Source organism: Calliopsis andreniformis, chromosome 10 (genome assembly GCF_051401765.1).
Source record: "Calliopsis andreniformis isolate RMS-2024a chromosome 10, iyCalAndr_principal, whole genome shotgun sequence".
NCBI classification, from domain to species: domain Eukaryota; kingdom Metazoa; phylum Arthropoda; class Insecta; order Hymenoptera; family Andrenidae; genus Calliopsis; species Calliopsis andreniformis.
Window position 1 is genome coordinate 17798051 of NC_135071.1, and position 23468 is coordinate 17821518.

A 23468-nucleotide genomic window follows, 5' to 3' on the forward strand; every position below is an offset into this window, starting at 1 on the left:
CCTGAAAATACAGATTATGCATTCTAAATGTCAGTTAAACCTCAACTAAACTTTTTTAAAAATGTAACAGGTCGTTCTGCCTTTGAATCACAGAATTGGCAGGATGAATAATTCGAGGAACACGCAGTCGACGATCATCTACGAAAGCAGCCGGAGACAGCCGATCGAGTACGCGGGATCGCGCGGTCGCAGAGAGCAAAGCGCTCGAAAAATTCAGCGAGTATGCATGATTTGTCACTCGATCACCGGCTCGATCGCCCCGATCAGCTTCGCGAGGACAGTGCGTGTTTCGCCGTCGGCCAGACCGTTCGTGCCCGCGTTCGACGCTCGATCGAGCGAGCAGTGGCGTCGCGCGTCAACGAATGTAACAAGTAACGAGAATCTAACAGTGCCGTCATAGTTGTGTCAAGTACGATACCAAGTTTCGCAATTCGTTTCAGGTAAAAACTGTCGACGTCAAGTACCACGCGGAAGCCTGCGCCAGTCGAGGAGAAAAGTTTGGCGAAGCAGGCACGAACGAAAACAGTTGTCACAGAAAAATGAAAACATCATCGTGCATATAGCGCCGAGTTACCGTTCGTTTCCTAAGACCTGGAATTTCGCGCAACGTGACGGGACTGAGAAACTATTCGCAACGGAACAGGCGACAGTGTAACAACGGTCCACGGGTTCACCTACTGCATTCTTCCCGAGCCACGTTCCTACGCAGAGGATCCAGTTTTATTGCGATCGAACGGGGATACCGACGCGTGGCGATCATCTGTGTTTCTACAATAATGTCCTACGTCAGAGGTTGCGACAGTGAGAAACCTCGCTGACAGCAAAAAGGAATTCCGTTACTGCTCGAAAGTACAAATACCTGAGTCTATGAGCTTCTCTGTCACGCGAAGGTTTATGAAGGATCGTCGATTGCGTTTTCTTTTCGAGGGTCTTTCTCTTGGAGCGACAGCGTCTTCGCGAGCTTGCGACAACAGCGTGTAACAAAACTTGACGTGTACCGTGTATTAGCCTGGTACTGATAACGAAGCACATTTCAGTCGTTATCGCTCCCTTAACAATCGCATTTTCTGTATACGATTTAGACGTTTCCTGTATCGCGATGCAGCTTTTCCAGTGTTCGTTGAAGAGGTCGAATTTGTGAGCGATAAAATGCGAGATAACGGAGAAGATTGGATCCAGGCCGCGAATTGTTTTGTGATACGGTGAACGGTGGTTCTCGGGAAAGGACTCATCGCGGGAAAAAGTGAAAGAATGAGCCTGTCGCCAGTTGCCAATAGAAGTTTCCTGCACGGGGATCGGAGGCAGTCTTCGAATTCGAAGAAAGTCGTCTACGCAACCCTGGACAGTCTGGCCCTGAAAAGGGCGAGTTTACCTCTGCAATTGGTGCCTGTCGATGGTGGTAGTGTCGTCGGAAAGGTCAGCGAATCGAAGAAAAAGAGAAACGCTTCGAGCGACACAGTTGCAGAGAGATCTAGTTTCAAGGTTCGTGTTAATCATTCTTTATTTGGAAATACGTGCGTTTCATGGTAGAAAGGTGTATCGTCTTTGGACTCCTTCATTTTTTTCAACAGGGAATTAGTCAGTGGTTGTACTATAAAGGAGATAGAAGATTGACATTGTGATTTTAATTTTAATCTCAGGAGGAAATGCGTTAGAAGCCCTTTGGATGACAGATAAGGGATGAGATAAGATTATAAGATTCAATAAAAAAATGTTCTGAGTGCCTATAATAATAAGGGAGTGAAGAAAAGTATTTTTAATTCTATTTAATTTTATTTTTAGTATAATCTTTCATCTTTCACCCTTTTTCAACTTTGACTATAATAATAATACATGATAGAATGTGATACTGATTTATTTCATATTTCATCCAGAGTTGCATGGTTTCAAGAGATTTGTACCGTTCCTCCCGTGACACAAATTCTCATAAGATGACAAATCTACTTTGCACCACGTCTGCTGGTTCTATCTCGAATTATGAAGATCTCGCGACATACTTGAGTTCTACATATACGAACGATGCTAATGGTCGTAGGAGTGGCTTATTAGTTTACAACCATCGTTCGCCACAATTCGATAAGAATCGAAAGGGATCCTGACGCGATGCATAATATTATCAATGTCCAAAAGTATTAACAATATTATCGAAAAATATTGATAAAATTTTAATATTCCACAACACTGGTAATGGTGGGGGTATTGATAACAATATTGATCGTTTGTTATAGATGAAATCAATCGATAATCGCACGATCTGTATTCGTACGTAGATGTTTAGTTCTCTCAGTGACTTTTCATTTTTTTCTCTTTTACAATTAATATGGATATATATTATCATCAATATTGATCATGTGTGGTCTCAAAAAGATCGAAGCGTTTTAACAATCATTGTTAAACTGAATTGACTATATTATTGATCGCGTGCATACCCCTTAAAGGACACTAACAATATTTTCCTCTCCCTATCTTATCAGAGCATCTGATGCCATGCGTTTAGCACATTCCTCGTAGGCGTGAAATTGATTTTTACTTGAGATACCACAGTAACAATGGGTGCCATCAACAGCATGGCTAGCATTAACTTTTCTATTATGCATTTCTAGTTATTCAATTAGATTGAAAATTTCTTTACATCTGCTTTCTTTCAAGTTTTAAAGTTTGAAAATTTGAATATTTGAATATTTGAATTTTTGAATTTTTGAATTTTTGAATATTTGAATTTTTGAATATTTGAATATTTTTCAGAAATGACAGAGGTATCACGCAGAACTAACTGTTGTAACTATCACAATCGCAATTAGTACTCGGTTTTCTAGGCTTCAAACGGTTACGATTTCTATCGCGTTTCTCGAACCATTTCCGCAAAACCGTTAAGAATGTCGTGTCTTCGGGAATGCGCCCATGCTGCAGCGTAAGCTATTAAATCGTGCGGAACGCTTCGTTTTAGGTCGACTCCGCAGATCTACTGTCGAAACGACCCGTAAAATATTTGCTGGTGTTACCATCGATCAATTCCGAGGGGAAGCAATCAAGGACGATCGAAGAGGAGTCGTGTCAGACAATTTCCTCAGAAATTGGAAGAAACGCCAACCACTTCCAGATTATCGTCAACGATGATAACGATAACTCAATAAAAACTGCGGATAACGGTTCGATATACTCCAGTAATGCATCTGTCTACGAGAATGCAATATCCTCGGACAATAGTTGCGAAAGTAAGCCTTACGTTGATCAAAGCGAAACGAAGTCTCTGTCTGATGACTATGAGAAGATCGAGGTAGCATTTCCAATAGTCCAGGCAGAAATAGTTGAAGATAAGAACGTAGGGGATCGAGAAACTTTATATTCAGACAGTGCTTTGGTAAAATCCGATCGCCCTAACGATTTGATAAGGAAGTACGCTTCAGATACTGGATTGAATGATGAAAGGTACTTGGTCGAAGCACTTGTCGAAGAGAACACGTTAACAGGAGGATTACTCGCTGGCGAGGATGGCAAAAAGAAGAAGCATTTCGCTAAACATGTGTTACATTTTGTACCAGGGTATCTGGTAAAGAGACCGAAGAAAATAAAGAAGAAAAAAGGCAAGTTGAACTCGTCGCTGAGCTCTTTGAAGCCTGTGTCAATAGATTTGAAGATAGAGACGAGTTTGGACTCTAGTTATAGATCGAAGAGTCTCTTCAGGGAGGAGCTGAAGTACCTGCAAATTTCGTCGCCAACGAATTTCGTTCACGTGGCTTCTGCAACCAATCCGAGTCTTGTTTTAAACGAAAGAACAGTCGGATTCAGTCTGGAGCAAGTTGTAATTACGCATGAACAAAAGTGTGCCACATTGCCTCTCCTCGTCGCGAGGGACCAGAATTCGGCGAACGAAAGTCGAGGCGAGGAAAGTCCGATGGTAATCGAGAAGACTATGGCTCCCTTCGTCGCGTCGATTTCCAAGAAGTCGAACCATGAAAACCAACGTATGTCTCTTTTTGATTTTTCTAAATCAGAGGAAAATCGCGACCTGGAGGAGTGCCTTTTTTTAGAGAGGTCACTAGTCTGAGACAATGTCTTTAGTCATTTTTTTATATATATTTGAGTAATGAGAAATTTAGTCTGTTTAAATGGATACAAATGCGAGAAAAACTACAACTTTTTAAAAATTGTAGGCTACATTATAGGTAATGGTTTCTAGTTAATGAACCAATGACTATTTTTTATTGCAGGCCTCTCAATTCTTGTATAATATAATACAATTGATGCTCTATATTAATAGAGATTTCAGGAACAATGAATAACTCCACCAATTTGTAATACTATCCTCACATTTAAAAAATGGGAAGGAGTAGAACTGAGACTTTAGAATTTTAAAGTATTAGATTCTTATTGTTTGGCACTTTTGTTCCTCAAAAATCGCTCGTCCAGGTCACGCTTCTCCCAAGATCCCATTGAGCTTCTCTAATCGCGATTTCTTCAAATTTCAGGGAAGAGTCACGCGTTCGATCGCGAAGACTTTAAGCGCGAGCTGCTGCAGGAGCTGCAAGCACGATCGGCGAAATTATTGGAACAAAGCCAGCAGGTGAAAACGAGCGAAACTCGTGACGACACGCGTGAGGGGAAAACCCAGTCCACTGACGAATTGGCTTGGACTCTGCCTCTACCACGTGCTAACTCGAGCTTCCTGTGGAGCGTTCAAACTAGAAACCAAGAGAACTCTCGTGAAATCGAAGAGCCTGTCGATGAGGAATACGACGACGTAGGCCCGTTGAATCTTATCAACCAGGTGACGAATTCACGAGTTGCAAATTTAGCTTGTATCGGGTTACGAGTTCCTATTTCGTCTTTAATCGCATTTGGATCGATTTACCTATTCCTCTTGCTTGATCCAGACTCAGGAGGACGACGACTATGACGACGTGGGTCTGCCAACAATACCTAAGAATGAATATAGCGCTGTTGAGGCCAGTCCCGAAGACTTTGACAGTATTTACGATGACGTTGAGGCTCCCAGCGATAAGAAAAATGGTCCAACGAGTGGAACGATTGTCGATGAAAAATCGATGTCCAAAGATGCTGGAAATGTCAATACTGAAAATCGTGGGGATGAATCAGGCGATGGGGATAGCCATTATCTGTTCGTTGTTAATGAATACTCCAGCGTGGATGAGGAATCGGATGAGACGCAGGATGACGAGCAGGGTGTATACGATGACGTCGGTCTGCCCAGCGAAGAGCGAGTCAACAGCCTCTATGCTGGCTCCACGACTGGCTCGATCTTCGGCAAGGAATCCGAGTGGGAAGATCTAGACGACTCGACGATTGGCCTTCCCCTTTCCAGTATTACAAGGAAAAATAATTTATCGTACGTAAGATCAAGTTCCGCGATGTGTAATGGTCGAAAGGCGAGAAACAGTTGAAGATTCGATCATGCACTTTTTATTTAGCAATTATTACTATATTTTGGGGGAAAGAATGCGTGTAAAATAACATTTTTCATGTTTTCTTACTATATAGTCTCAATCTTTTTAAACAAACAAGAGAAATCTATGGTGATAAAGCAAAATGATCTAAGTCACATATTTTTATTTTCAAGATATTGTCTTATGGACTTGTGTCTTCTTGGATCTTTATCTTTAAGTGAAGAAATTCTTTTAGTACCTTTTTTAATTTTCCCTTGCAACCACAAATACACGTATGATTAGTTCTTAATTTGTTTAATAGGAGAACCACAGAGATGCAAGTTCTTTCAAGCAAAAAGAAGTCTGGTCAGCGACGGTCAAGAAAAATCTGGAGGCAACGGTCCAGAGCATCTAGGAGGAGCTGTAAATCGTTGAAGAAATCTGACCACGACTCTACCACGATAGATGGTAAGTCGGTACGAAGGATTGTTTTACAGTTTCATGCTGAATGATTACACGACAATTCGCTTTGGCAGTCTCCGCGGTAACGGTTATTAAAGAACGATAGTTGTTACATACCGTTACAATAATACAGCATACGTTTACGCATCGATTGAAAGTAGTTGCTAGTTACAGCGATTTACTCCTCCCTTCACGGAACTCTTTGCCCAGCTTTTGCAAGTGGTTTAGAACATTTTCTGCGAGTTTGTCGCGCGAAGAATCGCATAACTGTAAATATCTCTATTCGCGTAACCCGTTTTTTTCCTTCTGTGGGAAAGCTGATGAACAAAAGTGCAGTGTCTGACGATTTTGTTTCTCACCGATGGAACAATCGGTTTTGTCGATTCAACATACGCTCCTTTGACGCTTTCTTCTATTCAAGAGGAATATATCCTGAAAAAAGGCCTAAGTATTTTATAAACGCCTTGTTTACGCGTTACCACATTCGAAGGACAAAAAGTGGCGTAATTGATTGGCTGCGGCTTGTACCTTTAAACCAGTCGAGTGTCAAGGTCGTGTAAGATTGCAGTGTACCAGCAAGGCGCCCACACCATCGATTCTGACCTTCGTTGCAGTCGTACGTGATTGGAATCGGAAGCAGGCATCAAATTATTGTAATTATTATCGCCTTCCAATTACAGACTGTATGCAGTATATTGTCGAATAAGAATATTTACGTTTAAAAACGTGAGACAATGTACCGCTATCACTTCTACTTCTTCATTTTCTTGTACATTGCCAGAGAAACGATTTTTTGAAATTCTGGTCGACGTCAGGGCAGATGTAACAAGTTTATCAGCAAGCTCTGCTGAAAAGAAGAGACTTTGTTCTTCTCGAGATTAACGTCGTGGAACAGCTCGCACGATGCATTGTACCATGCTATCGCCGAAGCAATCGCATAGCCACCGCGTGTACCAGGTAAAAGTTATCCATTCGTCGCGTGTGTTCACAACGCGGATGAGTCGCGTAACATGCAGCGTCACACTTGCACACGATCGCTTATTTTTTTTTCTTTAAAGGTACTTTCTGTCTTTTAGAGCGAATTAATGGGAAAACAGGTAATTTTTAATATATATATTTTTTATGGGTACAGTGGGGGCTGCATACTGAGGGGAATAACGAATAAAAATATTAAAAATTGATTTATATTCTCCACTTATAGTATAACAAACTCCAAGAATTATTTTCACCATATATAGTTTTCTCTAAAAAAAATTTAACCCAAAAAGTACCCTGAAGATTTTTGAAGCAAGACAATACCGCCTCCACGCGATCAGCCTTCATTCCTGTCGCAAGAGCAAGGTAGCCCCTGTGTCATAACCGAAAGAAAGACCAAAAGGCAGCCCATGACCCAGGAGTGTTTCGCAAGCGACGAAGGAGGCAACTGATCGAGATTTCTGAACGATTACCGAATAAGATGGTACACGCGGGGCAGAGTGGGCGACGATTCGACAAGCGTGAAAATATTTTATCGAGAAGCTCGCCCTGGAAACCGGACTCGAGCAGATCGCCGGGAGGTGAAAGCAAGCACGTATTGCGCTCTCCCAGTGTCAGTCACGGCTGAGCCGCTGCTCGCGTCGTACGAAGACGAAGAGTGCGAGCGTGTCAACGCGAAACCAGACGAGATTCACTCCATTCTACGCAAATCTTCTTCTCTACAATTCCATCTCCGCGCCAGTATCCTTCGATCAGCAATTGCGATTTGTTGAACAGTGTTTCTATACAGTAGACTCAGTCGAGAGTCGAAATGTCGCGGAAATGAGACAGACCTTGAAAACTTTCCGACGACCGAATACACAAGGTAAGCTATGCAGAGTCCCTCCGCGCGACACGAGAGCAAAGTTCGAGCGAACAAAGGAGAAATGGAACGACACGAAATTCTTGTAGATGTGGTTGTGTATGGTACGATTTTTGAGTAGAAGAAACTGGGAATTACGGTGGTCACGAGCGAGACGCTTCGACTTTCCTCGTTCCCTCGATTTTGGCACAGTGAGCCTTGCTCGTCTCTTTCTCTTTGGTCCTCAATCTTCTGGATAGCTTTCGACTCTTTAGCAAACGTCTGTTGTGTGGTGCGCCTGTACACATGGCGCGCCTGTACACATGCAGACTATCCGGTTTAAGTGCGTATACTTTGCTTTAAATACATTGAAGACATAAAAAAGCAGTCGCATAAAATCGTTTGACTTCAAGTTCCAACGCTAAGCTTGTTCATTTAAGTGGGAACGTATCTTGTTGTGCTCGCTTTATCTCGTGTTCGAAAGCTATTTCATAGACTGGGAATTATTGGAAGCACTGTATCCTGATTTCTACAAGGTAAACTAGTGTATCTATGGACCCTCAAGGATCTGGCCGCAGGAGTGGGGAAGGTCTTTTGACTGTGATGAACCCCAGAACCCTCGATTGGGAATATTTTCTTAAAGAATTTCTAACATATCTGTAAAATCATTCGATCTCCTGAGAACAGTGTTTCCAGCGATGGTATCCCAGTCTATATGCAGCTTAAGGCATTCTGTATAATATCTATATGAATCACTAAACAAGAATGAGATAATGCTTCAACTATGAACAATGATTTCAAGTGGCTGTGAGCCTTGGCAGAGGATCGGTGTTGCTGGTCGGTTGCACAGAGGAGGAAGAATGGAGCAAAGAAAAGTCAAACAGCGGGGCAGGGCAGCAAGATTTGCAGAGGACACAGGGCCTTGTTCAGATGAGGGTCATCGACCTGGACGAGGATGTGGACACGCAGGAGACGACTTGTTACATTCACGAAGGTCCTTGCAAGATTATAGGGAATTTTGTTGACTGACATTTTATAAGATATATTACCTTATCGGTGTATGTATAAAGCAAACGAAAAGGGGCTAATAAATCCTGTGATTCACCTCGAAATACGAGCGATCATTTTCCTAATTTCTCTCGAGTGTACCATCCGTTTTGCCGACAACTTAATCACGAATATTTTACAGACAACACGTCCGACGACACTACCTACGAGAGTCTCCATTCCTTCCAGCAGAATGACTTCAGCTCGGATTCGGAGACGGAGACGATCGACCAAAGGATTGATATCGAGGGAAAAAAGATTCCGTCGAATCAAATGATCCACGCGTATTTAGAGGCACCTACCAGACCAAATCCTCCGCCACCGCGAGAAGGTAGCCTGACCCAAACGCTTGGCAGAAGGATAAAAATGTTACGAAGGACGTGGAGCATCACGAAAGGAAGCCTCGGTCGTATGAGAAGAAGGACATCGGTCGAAGAAAATCGCTCCTATGAAGAGAGCAAGGAATCGCCTAACGACCACTCGAACCTGGATGGCGGGAAATACTTCAATTTCGCGAGAAGGCACTTCAAGAAAAGCGTCACGGGTCTTTCGACGTTTTATCTAAACGGTCACACTGCCAATGGCAGCAGCGACTCGACGAGGAGCAGCGACGATTTGAATCAGGAAGCCGTGTACAATAATATAAGCAGAGAGCTGGGTAATTTTTGATACATTTGATAGCAAGGTGAATTTGTTCTGCTTATTCTTATCGACGCGTTTGCAATTTCAGATCATTATAGCGTATTAGCTGACCAGGAGCCTCTTTACCAATTTTACGTTGCTGCAGCGGCTAGAGGAGACTTTGATTCTAATTCTGATGGTTATGAAGAGGTAATGTAGTAGTTGACCCCACAAGGGAAATATAAAATCTTATTAAGTAGTGAGCAATACACCTGAGAATGTTTTTCTTATTAATGAGTTCTAAAAGTTCATGTTCTAATTAGCAATCATGGGTTACAGGTAGAGGAGACAATTCCATCGCGGTCTACGACGGACTTGGCAAAGCCTGGTCATAGAACGTTATGGTGCCAGACACCCCAAGTTCTCAACAGTAGTCTTTTGCGTGAGTAAATACTATTATTGTATTATATAATGCAACGTGTGGAAATCTTCTAAGCATTTTTTATTTTACTTTTGTAGAAAACTTAAGCACAGAAGAAAAAAAGATCCAAGAGGCGAAATTTGAAATTTTGACGTCAGAAGCTTCGTATTTGAATTCTCTTCGCGTTTTGGAGAAAGAATTTCTCAACGAGCCTTTGATCAACGAAATATTGTCTCCAGTTGAAAAGGATAAGCTATTCAGTGGTATTCCTAGTGTAGTGCACGCGTCAGAACAATTTTTGGCTGAACTGGAAACAGTATGGAGGCACGATCCAATGCTGTATGGATTGCCAGAGGTATTACTCAAGTATGCTGACAAGTGTTTAGATATTTATGTAGCATACTGTTCGAATCAAGTCAGTATAGACATGACTCTCAAAGATCTAAGGTATGCTTTGAGCTCCTCAAAATGGAAATATTGAAGTAATTTCCTTTTTTTTAGTTGTGAATTAACATACCTTGAAAACAATTTTAGATCACGAAAAGGTTTAAAATTCCATGAAACAGTCTCGCAAATAGAAGCGCGTCCAACTTGCCAAAGTTTATCGATGCATTCGTTTCTAATGTTACCGATGCAACGAATAACTAGGTACGATTCCAAAAATCAAAATTCATTTATGGAATAAATATAAATATAATTTAAAAAATGTCATTCAGGTTTCCACTATTGGCCGACGCAGTTTTTTCCAAACTATCCACCGAACACGTCGACAGATCTCAGTGGGAAAGAGTACTGTCGAGTTTAAGTAACGTAGTTGTAGAATGTAACGAGGGTGCACGTGCCGCAGCGAAGGAAGTGGAAATGGAAAGTTTAGCTAGGTAACTGATCTCTCTTGAGAAATGCTTAACGCAACGTTCAACATGTATGTTTTAAGCAATCCGTTCTTGTTGTATCTAGAAAACTGGAATATTCCGCAAAAATTAAGCCGATTGTTTTAAAGGGGAAGCATTTGATTAAAAGCGGATCAGTTGTCCAGTTGTCGACAAAGGCTGACGTGGAATACAAACTTACGTTCGGGAAAAAATTTAACAAAACACCGCTCTATCTTTTATTGCTCACGGATTACCTTCTAGTCGCAAAATATAAGCATAAGTATAAAGAAACAATTATTTCAATTTTTTTCCTATAATTGGGATGACAAAAAAATGTCTAATTCATGTTTATTTTCTTTATAGTACTCATAATGAAACGTATACCGTAATAGATACTTGTAAAAGGAGTTTGATCGCTTTGGAATCAGTTCCTGAAGATTCGCCATTCGCTGGACGCAACGCAATGGTGTTAACTCTTTTGGAAAATTATTCTGGTCATCAAGTCGAATATATTTTAACTTGTGAAAGCGATACGGAGAGACAAAGATGGTTAGAAGCTGTTTCGCCTTCGAAACGTGGTTTAGTAGGTGAAACTCTTTATGAAGTATGGGACTGTCCCCAAGTAGTAGCTCTGTATTCGTATTCTCCAAATCAACCAGATGAGTTATCCTTGCATCCAGGTGAGAACTGATAGTCCCCATGAAGAACGGAACAATATACAAACTGGTAATTCACTGAATTTTTAATTAACACAAAAACATACTTTCAGGTGATGTTATAAATGTGCTAAGAAAAATGTCAGACGGTTGGTTTCACGGTGAAAAATTATTAGATGGAGACCAAGGCTGGTTTCCAGGGAATTATACGAAAGAAGTTGCTTCGGAACATGTTCGTGCGAAAAATCTTAAACAAAGACATCGTCTCCTCGCATTAAATGGCAGTGCATTACAACGGAAAGCGAAACAACAATCTGCCATTTGTTAGAAATACAAAATGTAATTTACTCAATTATTTCAATAATATAATTTCAAATAAAATCTAATCATCTTGATTTCTAATTACGGCTTCTCCATAATAATAGTGTCATCGCGCTGGACAGCATAAAATCAAAAACAAAACAACGAAACAAAACGATATAACAAAAGTATGTCATTATTTATTATCTTGGTAGTATAAATACAATATAAACCTGCTTTGACGTTTATATATTCATAAATATACATTTCATGTGATCATATTAAAATGTTGGGAGTTAAAAAAAATGAACGACGGTAATGTTTCGATGTTGTAAACACGATCAGTGGAATGTTTCATCCAAATATAGTATGAAACATGGTACAGTCTTATAACGCATGTGTTTGCATCTTGTTATGGAAAATAGAGTATAAACTCGATCTTAAAAAAAACTATTATCCGGAAATAAAAGTTCTACATCTCTTGCTTTGAAATTCAGCAAATTTAATACAACTTTATCACAATAAATGTTGAGAATTCCTTGTCTGAGCATATTAGATTAAGAGGACACGATCAACAATCATTCTTATATGCCAGCTCTGGCATATTTTGATGGTTTCACTTCAAACAATTTTCTTACAAAATATACCTGCACTGTTGTTGTAACTGTTATGACTATTATTTGTGCAATGGACCATGTTTGGACATAAAAATTGTTATCCAATAACAAACTTAAATCTCGTGCTTCCCTACTTCTACTTAAATGCTGAGTTTGGAGCATCTCATTAATATTTTTCTCCACATTGATTATAGAGGTCTGTAATAAAAATACATAATATACATACTTACAAATCCTTGAGAACTGAGAACTCCAAGTAATACATACCGTGAAATTTTCTACAGAAAGATTCAGTTCACTTAGTTCCCTTGCATATTTATCCCATTCATCGTATCTACAAAAATTATATTAATTTAGATTATATTTTTACAAATATAAGGTAAATTAATTAAATCAGGTAAATTACCTGATTACTGTGATATATAAATTAACCAATTTCGAGGCATATCTGGAAAACTGATTATCTATGCAAATACTATAATAGCCAGCATTCTTCACTGTGTCCTGATAATCAGAGTTGGAAAGCCATTGATATGGATGAACTATTACTCCTTCTGAATTTCTCACTGCAAAACCAGCTTGACCATCTCCACCCCGTATCACCTGTATTTAAAAGTTCTCCTTTAATCATCCACAACCTTATTTTTACGTTGGAGAAAATTCCAGAACAAAAATAGTCTGGGTCGTAAACAACCCAGGTTCCAGAGAGAGTTAATATAACTTTTTCTTTCATTATAAATGTTTCACATTTAATATACAAGGGAACATATGGTCACAGACTAACCCTCAAAATGCGTTTGAAGTAAAGAAAGAAATCATTTGCAGATGCTCGTGATAATCGTTACTAAACGATTGCAGGAAAATATCTTCGACATGTAATCGTCGTAAAAACAATCGTGTACCTGGAAATTCACGTAGAAAGTTGCGCCAGCATTAACATATTGAAAGTAACAATCCTCTTTTCCGGCGTCGATGTGGATTTTGTAATCTAAGGCTACCGCGGGTAAAGTTTCGTACCATGGATGAGGCGTAGTGGTGCTCGCGATGCTGAAGAATAACAAGTAAACCAGACTTCGTAAAATATTAGACATTCTATGCACTTAAACAAACAGATCATTACAACAATCCACTCTGTCGACAATCGCTTTCACGACACGACTGACAAATGTGTTTCAATCTGCTCCTCCTACCGCTATCGAGATCTTCAGTGTTTCTCAACTATTTTCGACCGATCATAATTATTAATGCATTCTATTCTTATATGCATACACTAAATAGTGCAGAACTTTTAATTTCCATATTCAATTTCAGCTGCATTTCGATCGTCTGGCAACTTTCAAATACCATTGTGTAAATATTATTTACATTAGTAAAATTTCTCTCTATGAAACTACAATTTTGTCGTGCATGTAGCGGCTTATTAAACTATATCAGTTTAATCATAGTGACTTGTATGATTACAGTATCACAATTCATAAATTATGTACTGCAAAAGGGAATAATCGAGCACCTCTTAAATTTACTCAATCATGTATTAAATTTTTAAGTATCCTCTTTAATCAATTATGCATTGAGAATAAATATCAAGTATCTGTTTTATAAGAATGACAGGCAATTGAACAGCTTCTAAAGATTGTATTTATAAGTAAAAAAAAAAATGAGACAAATTCTTTCAATATATCAAAGTCAAAGGCTTTCAACTATCTTTCATTCTACTTGAATACAGTAATATACGAATGATTCCTATGTGTTTGAAAAACTCCCTATATTTGAAATATGAGAAGTTGAAAATAGGTCAAGCACGCACTTATGTCTCCTTTAATATTTTAATATGGCCCAGATTAATTATTGGATATGCATACTTCTAAATACATCTCGTGTCTCCATTTAGTTCATCAGTCTTTAACGAACACAGCAAAAATTGATGACGATTCTATCTTTTTTTTTCAAGTATGTTATACCGTTGCTTTTGAATTATACGCACACAGACACACAGACACACCTCTTAAATCCAGGGATTTTTTCCCCCCAGTGGCTGCCCTTGCACACATGTCCCGTTTACTTTTGAAACATCAAACTGCTCCACGTAACTTCAGTTCGTCGGGACGTTCGGCTGAGTTCGGACAATTTGGATACGGTTGTTCCAAAATGAAAGTGTAACGTAAAAGATTTTCGTTTTGATAGCGATCTAATACAAGAACAGGTTCGGTTAGTGATATACAGACGAATATATGGCAACGATATGTGGTATGTTTGTGGGGATGGGAAGTGTTTCGAAAATACTAAACTACAGTGAGAAGAAAATATCGTTACTGTCTGTGCGGTGTATAGCATAGGAATGGTATCGCCGTCCAAAATTCAGCATCAGGAGCACAAGCAGCTACCAAAAGAAACATTGAATAAACAGTCACGTACGTGTAACATATGCGCATAGATATTCATCGACATACAATTAAGATTCGACCCACCGTGCCAGTACCCTAATCCCTCCCCGACATGTACACAACAAGACACGCACATACGTAAAAGTTTTTCTCCCATTTCTGAGTACGTGAACATGTCGTGTGACATTTGCATGATGATCTCATCCTACTACACGCTCCTGCTATGAAATTTTTTCATCTCCTATTGACTTGTTTTCTCCTTCAACTCGTACAATGTACTCTGAAGCAAAACGCAGAAACACTTGTAAAATTGGTACTGTCAAAATAGTCTGAATTTGTAAAATTGGAAATCTTTGTCTAATATTTTGTTGCTATTTCGAGTACTGTGGGTTTATTAATTATACAAAAAACTGATGAATTTCTGTAATATTTCAGATGTTCGTGCACAGAAAGATCTGAAACCACTGGAAGGGAAATCCTTTTATTTGGACATTAAAAATCATGCGACCACAGCTAAGATAGAAGCAAAGATCAAAGACTTGGGTGGGGTAAGTGTTTACTCCTAGATCATACAAAACCTTCACTTTTTATTTCTTCATTCTTTGTTGTCGATTCATCACACAGAATTTCAGTATATTCACGATAACTCGTTCCCCTTTCTCTGTGATGTATCGCCCTCTCTCTTTCGCTCACACGCTTCATTCCCCATCTCGCTTCCCGCCATTTTCAATTGCTGCTTCTATACTTCGTTAGCGTTAACTCCTCGACTAAACTCTCCTGCGCATCTTAACCCGATCTTAAAACCTTACAAGCGCGATATTCCCAGGAAGATATCTCCTCTATAAAAAATATACAAATATACCATACTCCGCCTGTTAGAAAAAAAGAATAAAAGTGAAATCACATAACTCAAAATCGCTGTCATTTTTACGACACAATAAAATGCCTCGTAATTTACTGAAATCAGATTCGCTATCCCTCAAAACCCCGCTTCATTGTACGCCTAACATCGCAAATTGGATATTTAAATCCACAAACGATCGCTAAGCATTTCTGTTGATAAACAATCGCCGAAAACCGGGTCGCGTAGCGGCATCTTTGGGCGAGTCAGCGAAACGTGAAGTGGGCCAGGGATTCGTCATCTTCGACCGTTGCGTTGTAGTTTGGAAAACGAGGGGGAAAAAAAATGGACGTGAAAATACAACGGGACGAGGTTTCCACGCGGCCGGCGGTATCGGCTCTTTCGTTCTCTCGTTGCGTTCGTCGAAGAGCGAACAAGAACGCGAAGCGCCGCCTCCAGGCTCGTCTGCCAAGCTGTTAACGGCGAATGGCCATTTTGTGCGTGACAGTTCTCCCCCGCGAGTAACGATCTCGTCGCGCGCGTCCCAGCGCTCTTTTCCTTTGCCCTCCTTCCTTTCGTTTACTCGTTCGGGACGTGTAACGAGGCGAGCCTCGCCCCCAGCGACCTACCGCCGTGAATTTCGTACCAAGTATTTTCCTCGACGCGACGGCTGCGGTATTCGCGAATTCGCGGACCGATAAACAGTGCCGTTCAAAGTTGTTTTGTGACGGAGGTACCCCCTGCGTTTCCAAGCCCGCCTGACAGTAAACCGAGCGTAAACCTCGCCGATCCCGACGACTACCGCGGGCTTGGCTCGAGGGTTCCTTTCGTGTTAACGTTTCCCTCGAAACGGTTGATATTATTTCGTGGGCTCAATCCCACGTGCTTCGTTATTGTACCCTGGTTCTGCGACTCGCTGCGTATTATTAGAACGCAGTGTATAACAATGCGGCGACCATTGTTGACTACGTGAAGATTTCTATCTACACACGCATGGCTTGCGCTTCTACGAATACGCTTGATAGCGCGCTCAGCCGCGTTTGAGAGGAACGCGAGATTACTTGCGTCAGCATACCGCGATGTAAGCTTGTGTCTGTGCGCCCGTCAACGGATCGCTTATCGCCGGGCGTCCACACTCCGCTCGTCCTTATGCAGCTACCAAAGTTTTTCCTGTGAGTTGAGGCATTGAGTACGTTCTGTAACTCTTCGGTCGTCTTTGCACACTTGCCTGTTTTACTGGTATTAAGCTGTGTGTTCAGTGAAGCAACTAGGAACTTGTTCTTGCTGTTCTGTGTACTTTGTTGAAGTCAATGTTTCTTGGTGAATGCTTGTTCAGATTTCTTTGAGCTTTCGGTGGCATCAGATGTTCTGGGGATTATGTTGTTTCAGTGTGGATGAAGCGTTTGTATGAGTTAGCGTTTGTTGGCAGCAAGGTTCCTCGTTGTTGCTTTAGTGGAGACATAAGTTTATGTTTGAATTGATTTTGTGCTTGACATTTTTAAATTGTGAATGTATTTCATTTTAGGTGATAGAACTATTTTTAGTACGGAGTGTTAATTTGGTGATTAGTGACAGGGTTGATAAAACTGGTTACGTGAATTTTGAGAAACATAAATGGGGTTGCACCAGTGGAGGCAGCGGGGGACCTCCCTCGCTGAGGAGTATAGAAACTCCAGTCCCCATGCAGACACCTCCAACACCGTATTTTAGTCCTGATTGTCCTTTATCTAACTCAACTTCATTACGGGGTCAGACTACCCAGAGATCTGTAAGTATTATTTTAAAACATGAATTAATCTTTCATTGTAAAATGTGATTTATATAATTTTTTTTTTTCTATTGTAAAACTTTGCAGAAATCGCGAGTGGATGCAATGTTGGAACGTGCTCTGATACAGCCACAACAGTGTTCCGTGGATCCACTTTACAACGCCCAAAGCTGGGGAATTCCTATTTGGGCTATTGATAAACTTCAGGCTTGGCTAGACAAAATCTATGCATCCGTTAAAGCCACTGATCATTTAAAACGGGCAAAACATTCTAATCGACAGAGTTTGAACAAAGATTTGAAAGTTAGACACCTCAAAGGATCCTATTTAAAGTTTGAATCCTTTCAGAGGTATGTTGTTTCCTCAAACTTTCATATAATTATGTACTCTAGTTTGAAATACTTTATTTTGCAATACCATATCTCTATAGGAATACTAGACCCGTTTTTGTTGAACTACCTGTGTGGCCAACCTTAAATTTCTACGGGGATCCTGGCTCTTGTCCTTTCAATACGAAAAGACGAGAAAAGCCGGAAAAATTACGAGCGGAAGTGAAAGAAAATAGAGAAGGTATTCAACCTATCAAGCAAGAGGAGGTAACATTAAATCCAGGTTTTACATTATATAAACTTTGATCAATAATATATAAAATGTGTAATATTATATTGAATGCAATCAGGATAAAGAAATGACTCGTCGACCACGAACGACCGCCACTCGTGCTCGTAGAACTGAACATCTAGCATCTGGTTATTGTGAAATTTGCCGTATCAGCTATCGAGATTTGAACAAACATGTACAAAGCAATCAACATCTCAACTTTGTACAAAATAACGACAATTTTCTGTCTTTGGATACATTGATCAGCGCGGGGGCAAATGTAGAAGCATTTCTAAAATTAAATAGAACAAAAGATATAGAGTATGTATAATCTATTGTTAGTAAAATAACTTGTTTATTTAATTGTTACATTTTAATTAACAAAGCTTTGTTTTGTTTATTCAACAGAAAAGACTGTAATCTCTTTTCCAATGGAGACCGTAATCTTCATGAGATAGTACTGCCAGAGGGGAAAATCGATAGGAAAACAAAAAGTTTAGGAGATTTTAGTGTCGAAGATATAAAAATGGTACAGTGCAATGGCGCACGTAGAAATCTTAATTTAAATCTAAGTTCGCCACATAATCTACGAACTCGTGCGAGACATGAAAGTGGACACCTATTAAGGTCGAAAGGTAGCCCCTGGCACGAGGGTGATAAAGGGGACAAGTTCTACGATAAATTAGAAGGTTTCACAATAAAAAAGCGAGCAAAGGGAACAATCTGGATAGAAGAAGATGGACCAGAGAACGAGTTGGTACAAGAACACGAATTGAAAGATGACAAACAGGATGAGTACAAAATTAAGATGTTTCCGACGGAATTAGAGGAAAAATGCAACAATGAAAAAGGTTGTGACGTTGTGTGTAATAAACATAATGGTTCTAATAATCAGGATGTACAGAGGACGATAACGTGTAATAATGAACAAAACAGTATTGTGAATACGGAATACGTTCAACAGGATCGAGATCCCATGAAATACAGAAATCATGATCAGATGAATGGAAGCGTGAAAAATGGTTGTAATGAAAATGCTCTAAGTACAAACGATAACGGTTGTAATGATTCCTGTAAAGTACCTAAAAATGAAACTGTTAAAGAGTTAAATTGTAAGTTACAGTCAGATAATGGATCAAGTACAAAAAAGGGCACAGATGATGGTAATGCAATTAACACTAATATTGTCTGTAATGGTTACACTACAAAGGACGAGCAGAAAGCCGGCAAAACGTTGAACAACATAGAGAAGAGTGAGGTTAAAGAAAATAAATCCAAGTGTTTTAAGCCAAGCAGAAGAGGTGGCAGGGGTGCTAGAGGAAGACACAGATTATCCGTCGAGGAACGTTTGATCGAAGATAATCGTGCTTATTATAAAGTTGAAGTGTTAGGAAGTAAGTTAAGGTCAAGTGTAATATCAAACAATAACTCGCAATGTACAGTGCAGAAAGAAGTGGATGGTGAAGAAAAAAAAGAAGTGCCATCTAGTGAAAAACCAGTAGTTGTACGCTTTAAACGTGTAAGAAAGTCCGAATTGTCGTTACTAAGCGACGAGGCGGAGTCTTTTATGTTCGGTGAGATAAAGCGGGACGATTCCAGCGAAGTGAGTGACGAGGAGCAAAGCAGCGTATTGCCAAGGGACACTGAAAGTGAAGGTAACAATACTAGCAGCTCTGTGTGTCCTAGTTCATCCATAAGATCTAGTTCGCCCGTAAAATCTGAAGTCGTCGAAGAAGATTCGCAAGATTCCCTGAGTTTAGGCCGAGCTAGGAAGAGAAGACGGACGCAAGCTGAAGCCCTTATCAAAGACAACGTTGATTACTACAAGTTCGAAACTCCTGGAAGTAGGTTAAGGTATCAAGCACCTTTAACAGGCATCAAGGAACCGATAAATGAACAAGCAACAAAAACTGAGGAAATTCCAGATATGGTACAAGCAGACGTGGAGAGAGTGTATCCGTCCAAACCATCACCAGAAGTTGAGAAAATGCAATTTTCCTTTGAAACTGTACCAAAGTCCGAGCCATGGTATCAAACGTACCAACGGCAAGACGAGGGAGCAGAATTTTGGCATTATTTCAGTGAAGGCGACTCGCACAAGCCATTTCTTTTACCATACGAAATTGAAAATTTTCACGAGATCTTGGCGAAGAATCAAAGCAGAAGCGACAGTAAGAGGAAAGGTCGTGGTCGAAGTGTAGGCTGTATCGGACGATCGCCGAGGAAGAGTCCTCGTTGTCATGCATCCACATTGGCCATTATGTCGACGATCATTAGGAAAAGAGAACAGCAACAACAGTCGACCTTGTATACGATAGAAGAATTCCACTCTTCTAAGTCACAGTCGAACACGCCAAAATCAGAGGAGAAACCTGTATCAAAATCGGATGTAGATGAAGAGCTAAAAGAAATGGTGAAGAACATCGATGAAATGCTTAACGCGAACGATAGTTTAGAATTGAATGATACTCTCGAGCCAGATCCAACGCAAATGGAATTGAATCTCTATGAGCCATGTATTCCAAAAGGACCTCCGCCAAATTTATTAGAGTTACTCGACAATTGTCAAGAGATCGTCAATTATTTAGAAAATTCGTCGTGCGCAAGTTCGGAGTGTGGCGAGGGTAACATCGAATCGCCTTCGAAGCGAAGAAAGAAACGAAAAAATCGAACAGGATGGCCTGGAATTAAAATGAAGAAGAAACTTCACAGCAAGCCGTTGACGGATGTGGAATGCGAGCGGGACAGTCGATTGGTCAAGAATGTCGAACAACCTGAAGAAAGTTGCAACGTGCAGGTCACGAATAATAGACTAACGAATGATGAAGCGAGTGTTAGAATAGTAGATACATCCATCGGTAACACTGGACAGGATAATGGACAATCGTTAGGCTTCTGTCAGCAGAAAGATGATGGATGCTTGCTGGAAACTTATGGTTCGAATCTTGTCTTATCCAGTACGACGTGTCACGAAGGTATTGAGAAGAAAGACGTGAGTATAGAGACCCTGGATAACTCCGCGATACATACAAATACAGAAATTTGTACAGACACACTTCTACCAGACCTATCCAACGAGACTGACAGAAATTTCGTATTAAATAAAGATTATTCGTTTAGAAACGACTTATCGGAAATTGTAGAGGTATCGGAAAATGATCCAGGAAACGATGAGAATCATGAAAACGTGTTTCGTAAGGATGTTAACTCTATGTCGGAGCGACGTTTTATCTCAAAAGCAACTGTAAAGAAACGTCAGGTTGATAACACATCTTCCGAAACGTGTGATAATCCAAATGGATTGCCGAGGAAGCGACAACCAAGGAATCGTTCGGAAAATCCTGATTCTGAAATGGAACACCATAATAATGTATACAAGAAGAGTAAAGTGGCTTCGAGGAGACGGATTTGTTCAAGGAAGCGTACGAAAAAAAACAATATATCTTCGAACACGATGTTCGAAGATGAGAATTGCGACAAAGATTCCTATTTAAGTATTACCTGTAAAAAGCAAAATCTGAAGGGCGTTAAACGGCGAGCTGATACGATGTCGTCCGAGGCGCAAGATTCCGAAGTGGAATGCGCGTTGACGGGACGTGTTACTCCGACAATCATAGCAACTGCGGAGCTCGAACAGAGACGATCAAGCATTGAATTTCAGCCAGTCGTTAGAATGATGAAAATCGACGATCAAGTTGAAATGGACCACAGTATTCTTTCGGTAACAGTTGCAAGTAACAGACGGTTAAGAAGTTCCAGTTCACCGAGGTCGAACGTTCAGCCACCTAAAAAACGTTTAAAGACCACTAAGGGTCAGTTCGGGAGGTGGTTGAAAAGTAGCTGAAATCCTCGATAGTGTTTCGATGTAGTTTACATTTCGAAATCGGGATGCAATTTCTACGAAATCTCGCTGTTTAAATGTAATCTATAATCGTTACCAAGTGTACATTATGTATAAAATATTATTTGTGTATGTAGAATAGTATTTAACACTATTGGCACCATCAATAGGATTTTATTCATACTCTCCTTAGTGTCTTTTTTCAATAACGATTCCGCTGAGAATCTTGTACATTCTTTAGATGCAGTCTTTGCGTTCGAAAATAAGAAATTATCGTCCGTATGTGTCCTTGTTTACGAATAATTTTAGTTTGCTTTATTCGGTATACGTGCGACTTCGTGTGTACAGAAGGAAATATTTTCATTCATAGAAACAGTTTTTAGAGTCCGCAAAGCTGCATACAAGCTTCATTGTAGCGTAATGATCATGTTCTGTTACAAAATGCATCATTACATGTACTATTATATATTAAATTCCCTTGCAAGGGTCCATCTAAATATTTTATTTCAAGAAAAAGAATAATGTAAGCCTTTCATGATTTCAAAAAAAAAAAAAAAAAAAAAAAGAGGTGACTATTAAAGATATCAATTTTCCATCAAAAGTGAACTATATGCATTCTACCTTAATCTTACTCTTTTGCATTTATACCTTTTTAAACGATTACATATAATACAGAAAGATGATGCTAAATTGTATTGAGCCTACAAATGACATTACGCTTTGTTTTACTTTTGTTAGAATTCAATTTTATTCATTTCAAATTTTACAATTAGTTCAAATTTTCACGTTCTTGAAACGATTTCTTTAAGTCTGCCAGTTTTTTCTGCTTTTGTTTCTTTTTTAAAGAATCTTGTTTATGAAGTCGCTGTTCTTGGCTTTCAAGAGAATCCTCACCATTAATCATGTTATCTAATTTAGTTAAAAGCAGCTCCCTGGCAATTTTCCTGTTTTGCAATAAACTTCTTGTTACATGACATTTTACTATTAATCCGGTTGAGTTGTGTTTTAAGACTACTGCATTAGATGTTTTGTTAGTTGCTTGACCCCCAGGTCCAGATCCCCTTACAAATTGTTCCTCTAAGTCATTTTCATCAAGTTTCGGTACTTTTGAGTAATCCAAGAACCGATTATAAGATTTGTATCGAATTTGATCGTATTCGTTTACTGTATTTCTGAAACTGTTACTTTTATTGTGCGATAATTCGTAAACTGTTTTAGACATCAAAAGAAACGAGTAAAAAGTGGTAGGTTGGACATTTTTTTTTAGCAAAAATGTTGATGTCATTGCAAACATCATATCATTACTAATCAATTTGCATTATAATAAATTATTTACACGACTCGTTGATTTTCCAAAAGCTTTTGACCTTTCTGCAAAAGAAATACTCGTAAATACAGATGGACATTGTTTTAGGTTAGGAATTACAAAATTTCAATTAGAAATGATTGTAAAAGGGAAAATCTGTTATGTTCACATTAGTTTTACCTGTAATTGAAATTCGATCTCTGTTTGATTAGTCAAGCTTTTATTTTCTTTGAAACTATTACGAATTCTCCTTTGAAAATAGTTCTGGTCTGTGTATTTTAAATTTTGTCCGTAGCGTAATAAATCTTTGTACAGTTTTAAAGTTATTTGTCTCATTTTGTACTTTTATAATAAAAGTAAAGTATTTTCTTATACTTTGTTATTAAACTGCCGTTACCTAAACATTAACGAACATCGTAAACGGACGTTACCACCGCCATGCTATCAACGTACAATCGATAAATGTTTCGTTTAAATTACCGTAAATCTATTATGTAATAATACGTGTATTAAACAATCGTATTGGAGTTTT

General features: G+C 39.5%; 5 protein-coding genes across 11 annotated transcripts; 3 read left to right on the forward strand and 2 right to left on the reverse strand.

The window, feature by feature from the left end:
- Positions 1 to 262: 262 nt before the first annotated feature.
- Positions 263 to 11827, forward strand: Exn (Ephexin). 4 transcript variants are annotated; one of them, XM_076387981.1, is made up of 15 exons: positions 263 to 371; positions 441 to 1482; positions 2948 to 3965; positions 4470 to 4768; positions 4875 to 5347; positions 5707 to 5852; positions 8852 to 9367; positions 9440 to 9540; positions 9670 to 9772; positions 9850 to 10198; positions 10286 to 10399; positions 10468 to 10629; positions 10709 to 10903; positions 10987 to 11303; positions 11393 to 11786. In XM_076387981.1, exons 2-15 carry the CDS (start codon positions 1252 to 1254, stop codon positions 11605 to 11607), a joined length of 4239 nt encoding a protein of 1412 aa, XP_076244096.1. In that variant the 5' UTR covers positions 263 to 371; positions 441 to 1251; the 3' UTR covers positions 11608 to 11786. The 4 variants fall into 4 exon arrangements, with proteins under 4 accessions (XP_076244096.1, XP_076244097.1, XP_076244095.1 ...); XM_076387982.1 differs by having other exon boundaries at positions 313 to 1482; positions 11393 to 11618; positions 11705 to 11827; XM_076387980.1 differs by having other exon boundaries at positions 313 to 1482.
- Positions 7102 to 8774, forward strand: LOC143185199 (uncharacterized). Its single transcript, XM_076387987.1, has 2 exons — positions 7102 to 7686; positions 8465 to 8774. Exons 1-2 carry the CDS (start codon positions 7644 to 7646, stop codon positions 8689 to 8691), a joined length of 270 nt encoding a protein of 89 aa, XP_076244102.1. The 5' UTR covers positions 7102 to 7643; the 3' UTR covers positions 8692 to 8774.
- LOC143185198 (transmembrane emp24 domain-containing protein 5) lies at positions 11766 to 13370 on the reverse strand. The gene is made up of 4 exons (XM_076387986.1): positions 13099 to 13370; positions 12603 to 12799; positions 12464 to 12530; positions 11766 to 12394 (listed from the first exon to the last, which is right to left on the reverse strand). The coding sequence occupies exons 1-4, from the start codon at positions 13285 to 13287 to the stop codon at positions 12164 to 12166; spliced, it is 684 nt and encodes a 227-aa protein (XP_076244101.1). The 5' UTR covers positions 13288 to 13370; the 3' UTR covers positions 11766 to 12163.
- A 906-nt stretch (positions 13371 to 14276) lies between these two features.
- On the forward strand, positions 14277 to 22604 carry LOC143185194 (uncharacterized). 4 transcript variants are annotated; one of them, XM_076387976.1, is made up of 7 exons: positions 14277 to 14607; positions 15016 to 15128; positions 16947 to 17189; positions 17277 to 17539; positions 17620 to 17785; positions 17869 to 18110; positions 18198 to 22604. In XM_076387976.1, exons 1-7 carry the CDS (start codon positions 14535 to 14537, stop codon positions 21631 to 21633), a joined length of 4536 nt encoding a protein of 1511 aa, XP_076244091.1. In that variant the 5' UTR covers positions 14277 to 14534; the 3' UTR covers positions 21634 to 22604. The 4 variants fall into 4 exon arrangements, with proteins under 4 accessions (XP_076244091.1, XP_076244092.1, XP_076244093.1 ...); XM_076387977.1 differs by lacking the exons at positions 14277 to 14607; positions 15016 to 15128 and adding an exon at positions 15669 to 16593; XM_076387978.1 differs by lacking the exons at positions 14277 to 14607; positions 15016 to 15128 and adding an exon at positions 16590 to 16660.
- Positions 22605 to 22866: 262 nt separating this feature from the next.
- Positions 22867 to 23404, reverse strand: LOC143185200 (mitochondrial ribosome and complex I assembly factor AltMIEF1-like). The gene is made up of 2 exons (XM_076387988.1): positions 23117 to 23404; positions 22867 to 23001 (listed from the first exon to the last, which is right to left on the reverse strand). The coding sequence occupies exons 1-2, from the start codon at positions 23270 to 23272 to the stop codon at positions 22963 to 22965; spliced, it is 195 nt and encodes a 64-aa protein (XP_076244103.1). The 5' UTR covers positions 23273 to 23404; the 3' UTR covers positions 22867 to 22962.
- Positions 23405 to 23468: the final 64 nt, after the last annotated feature.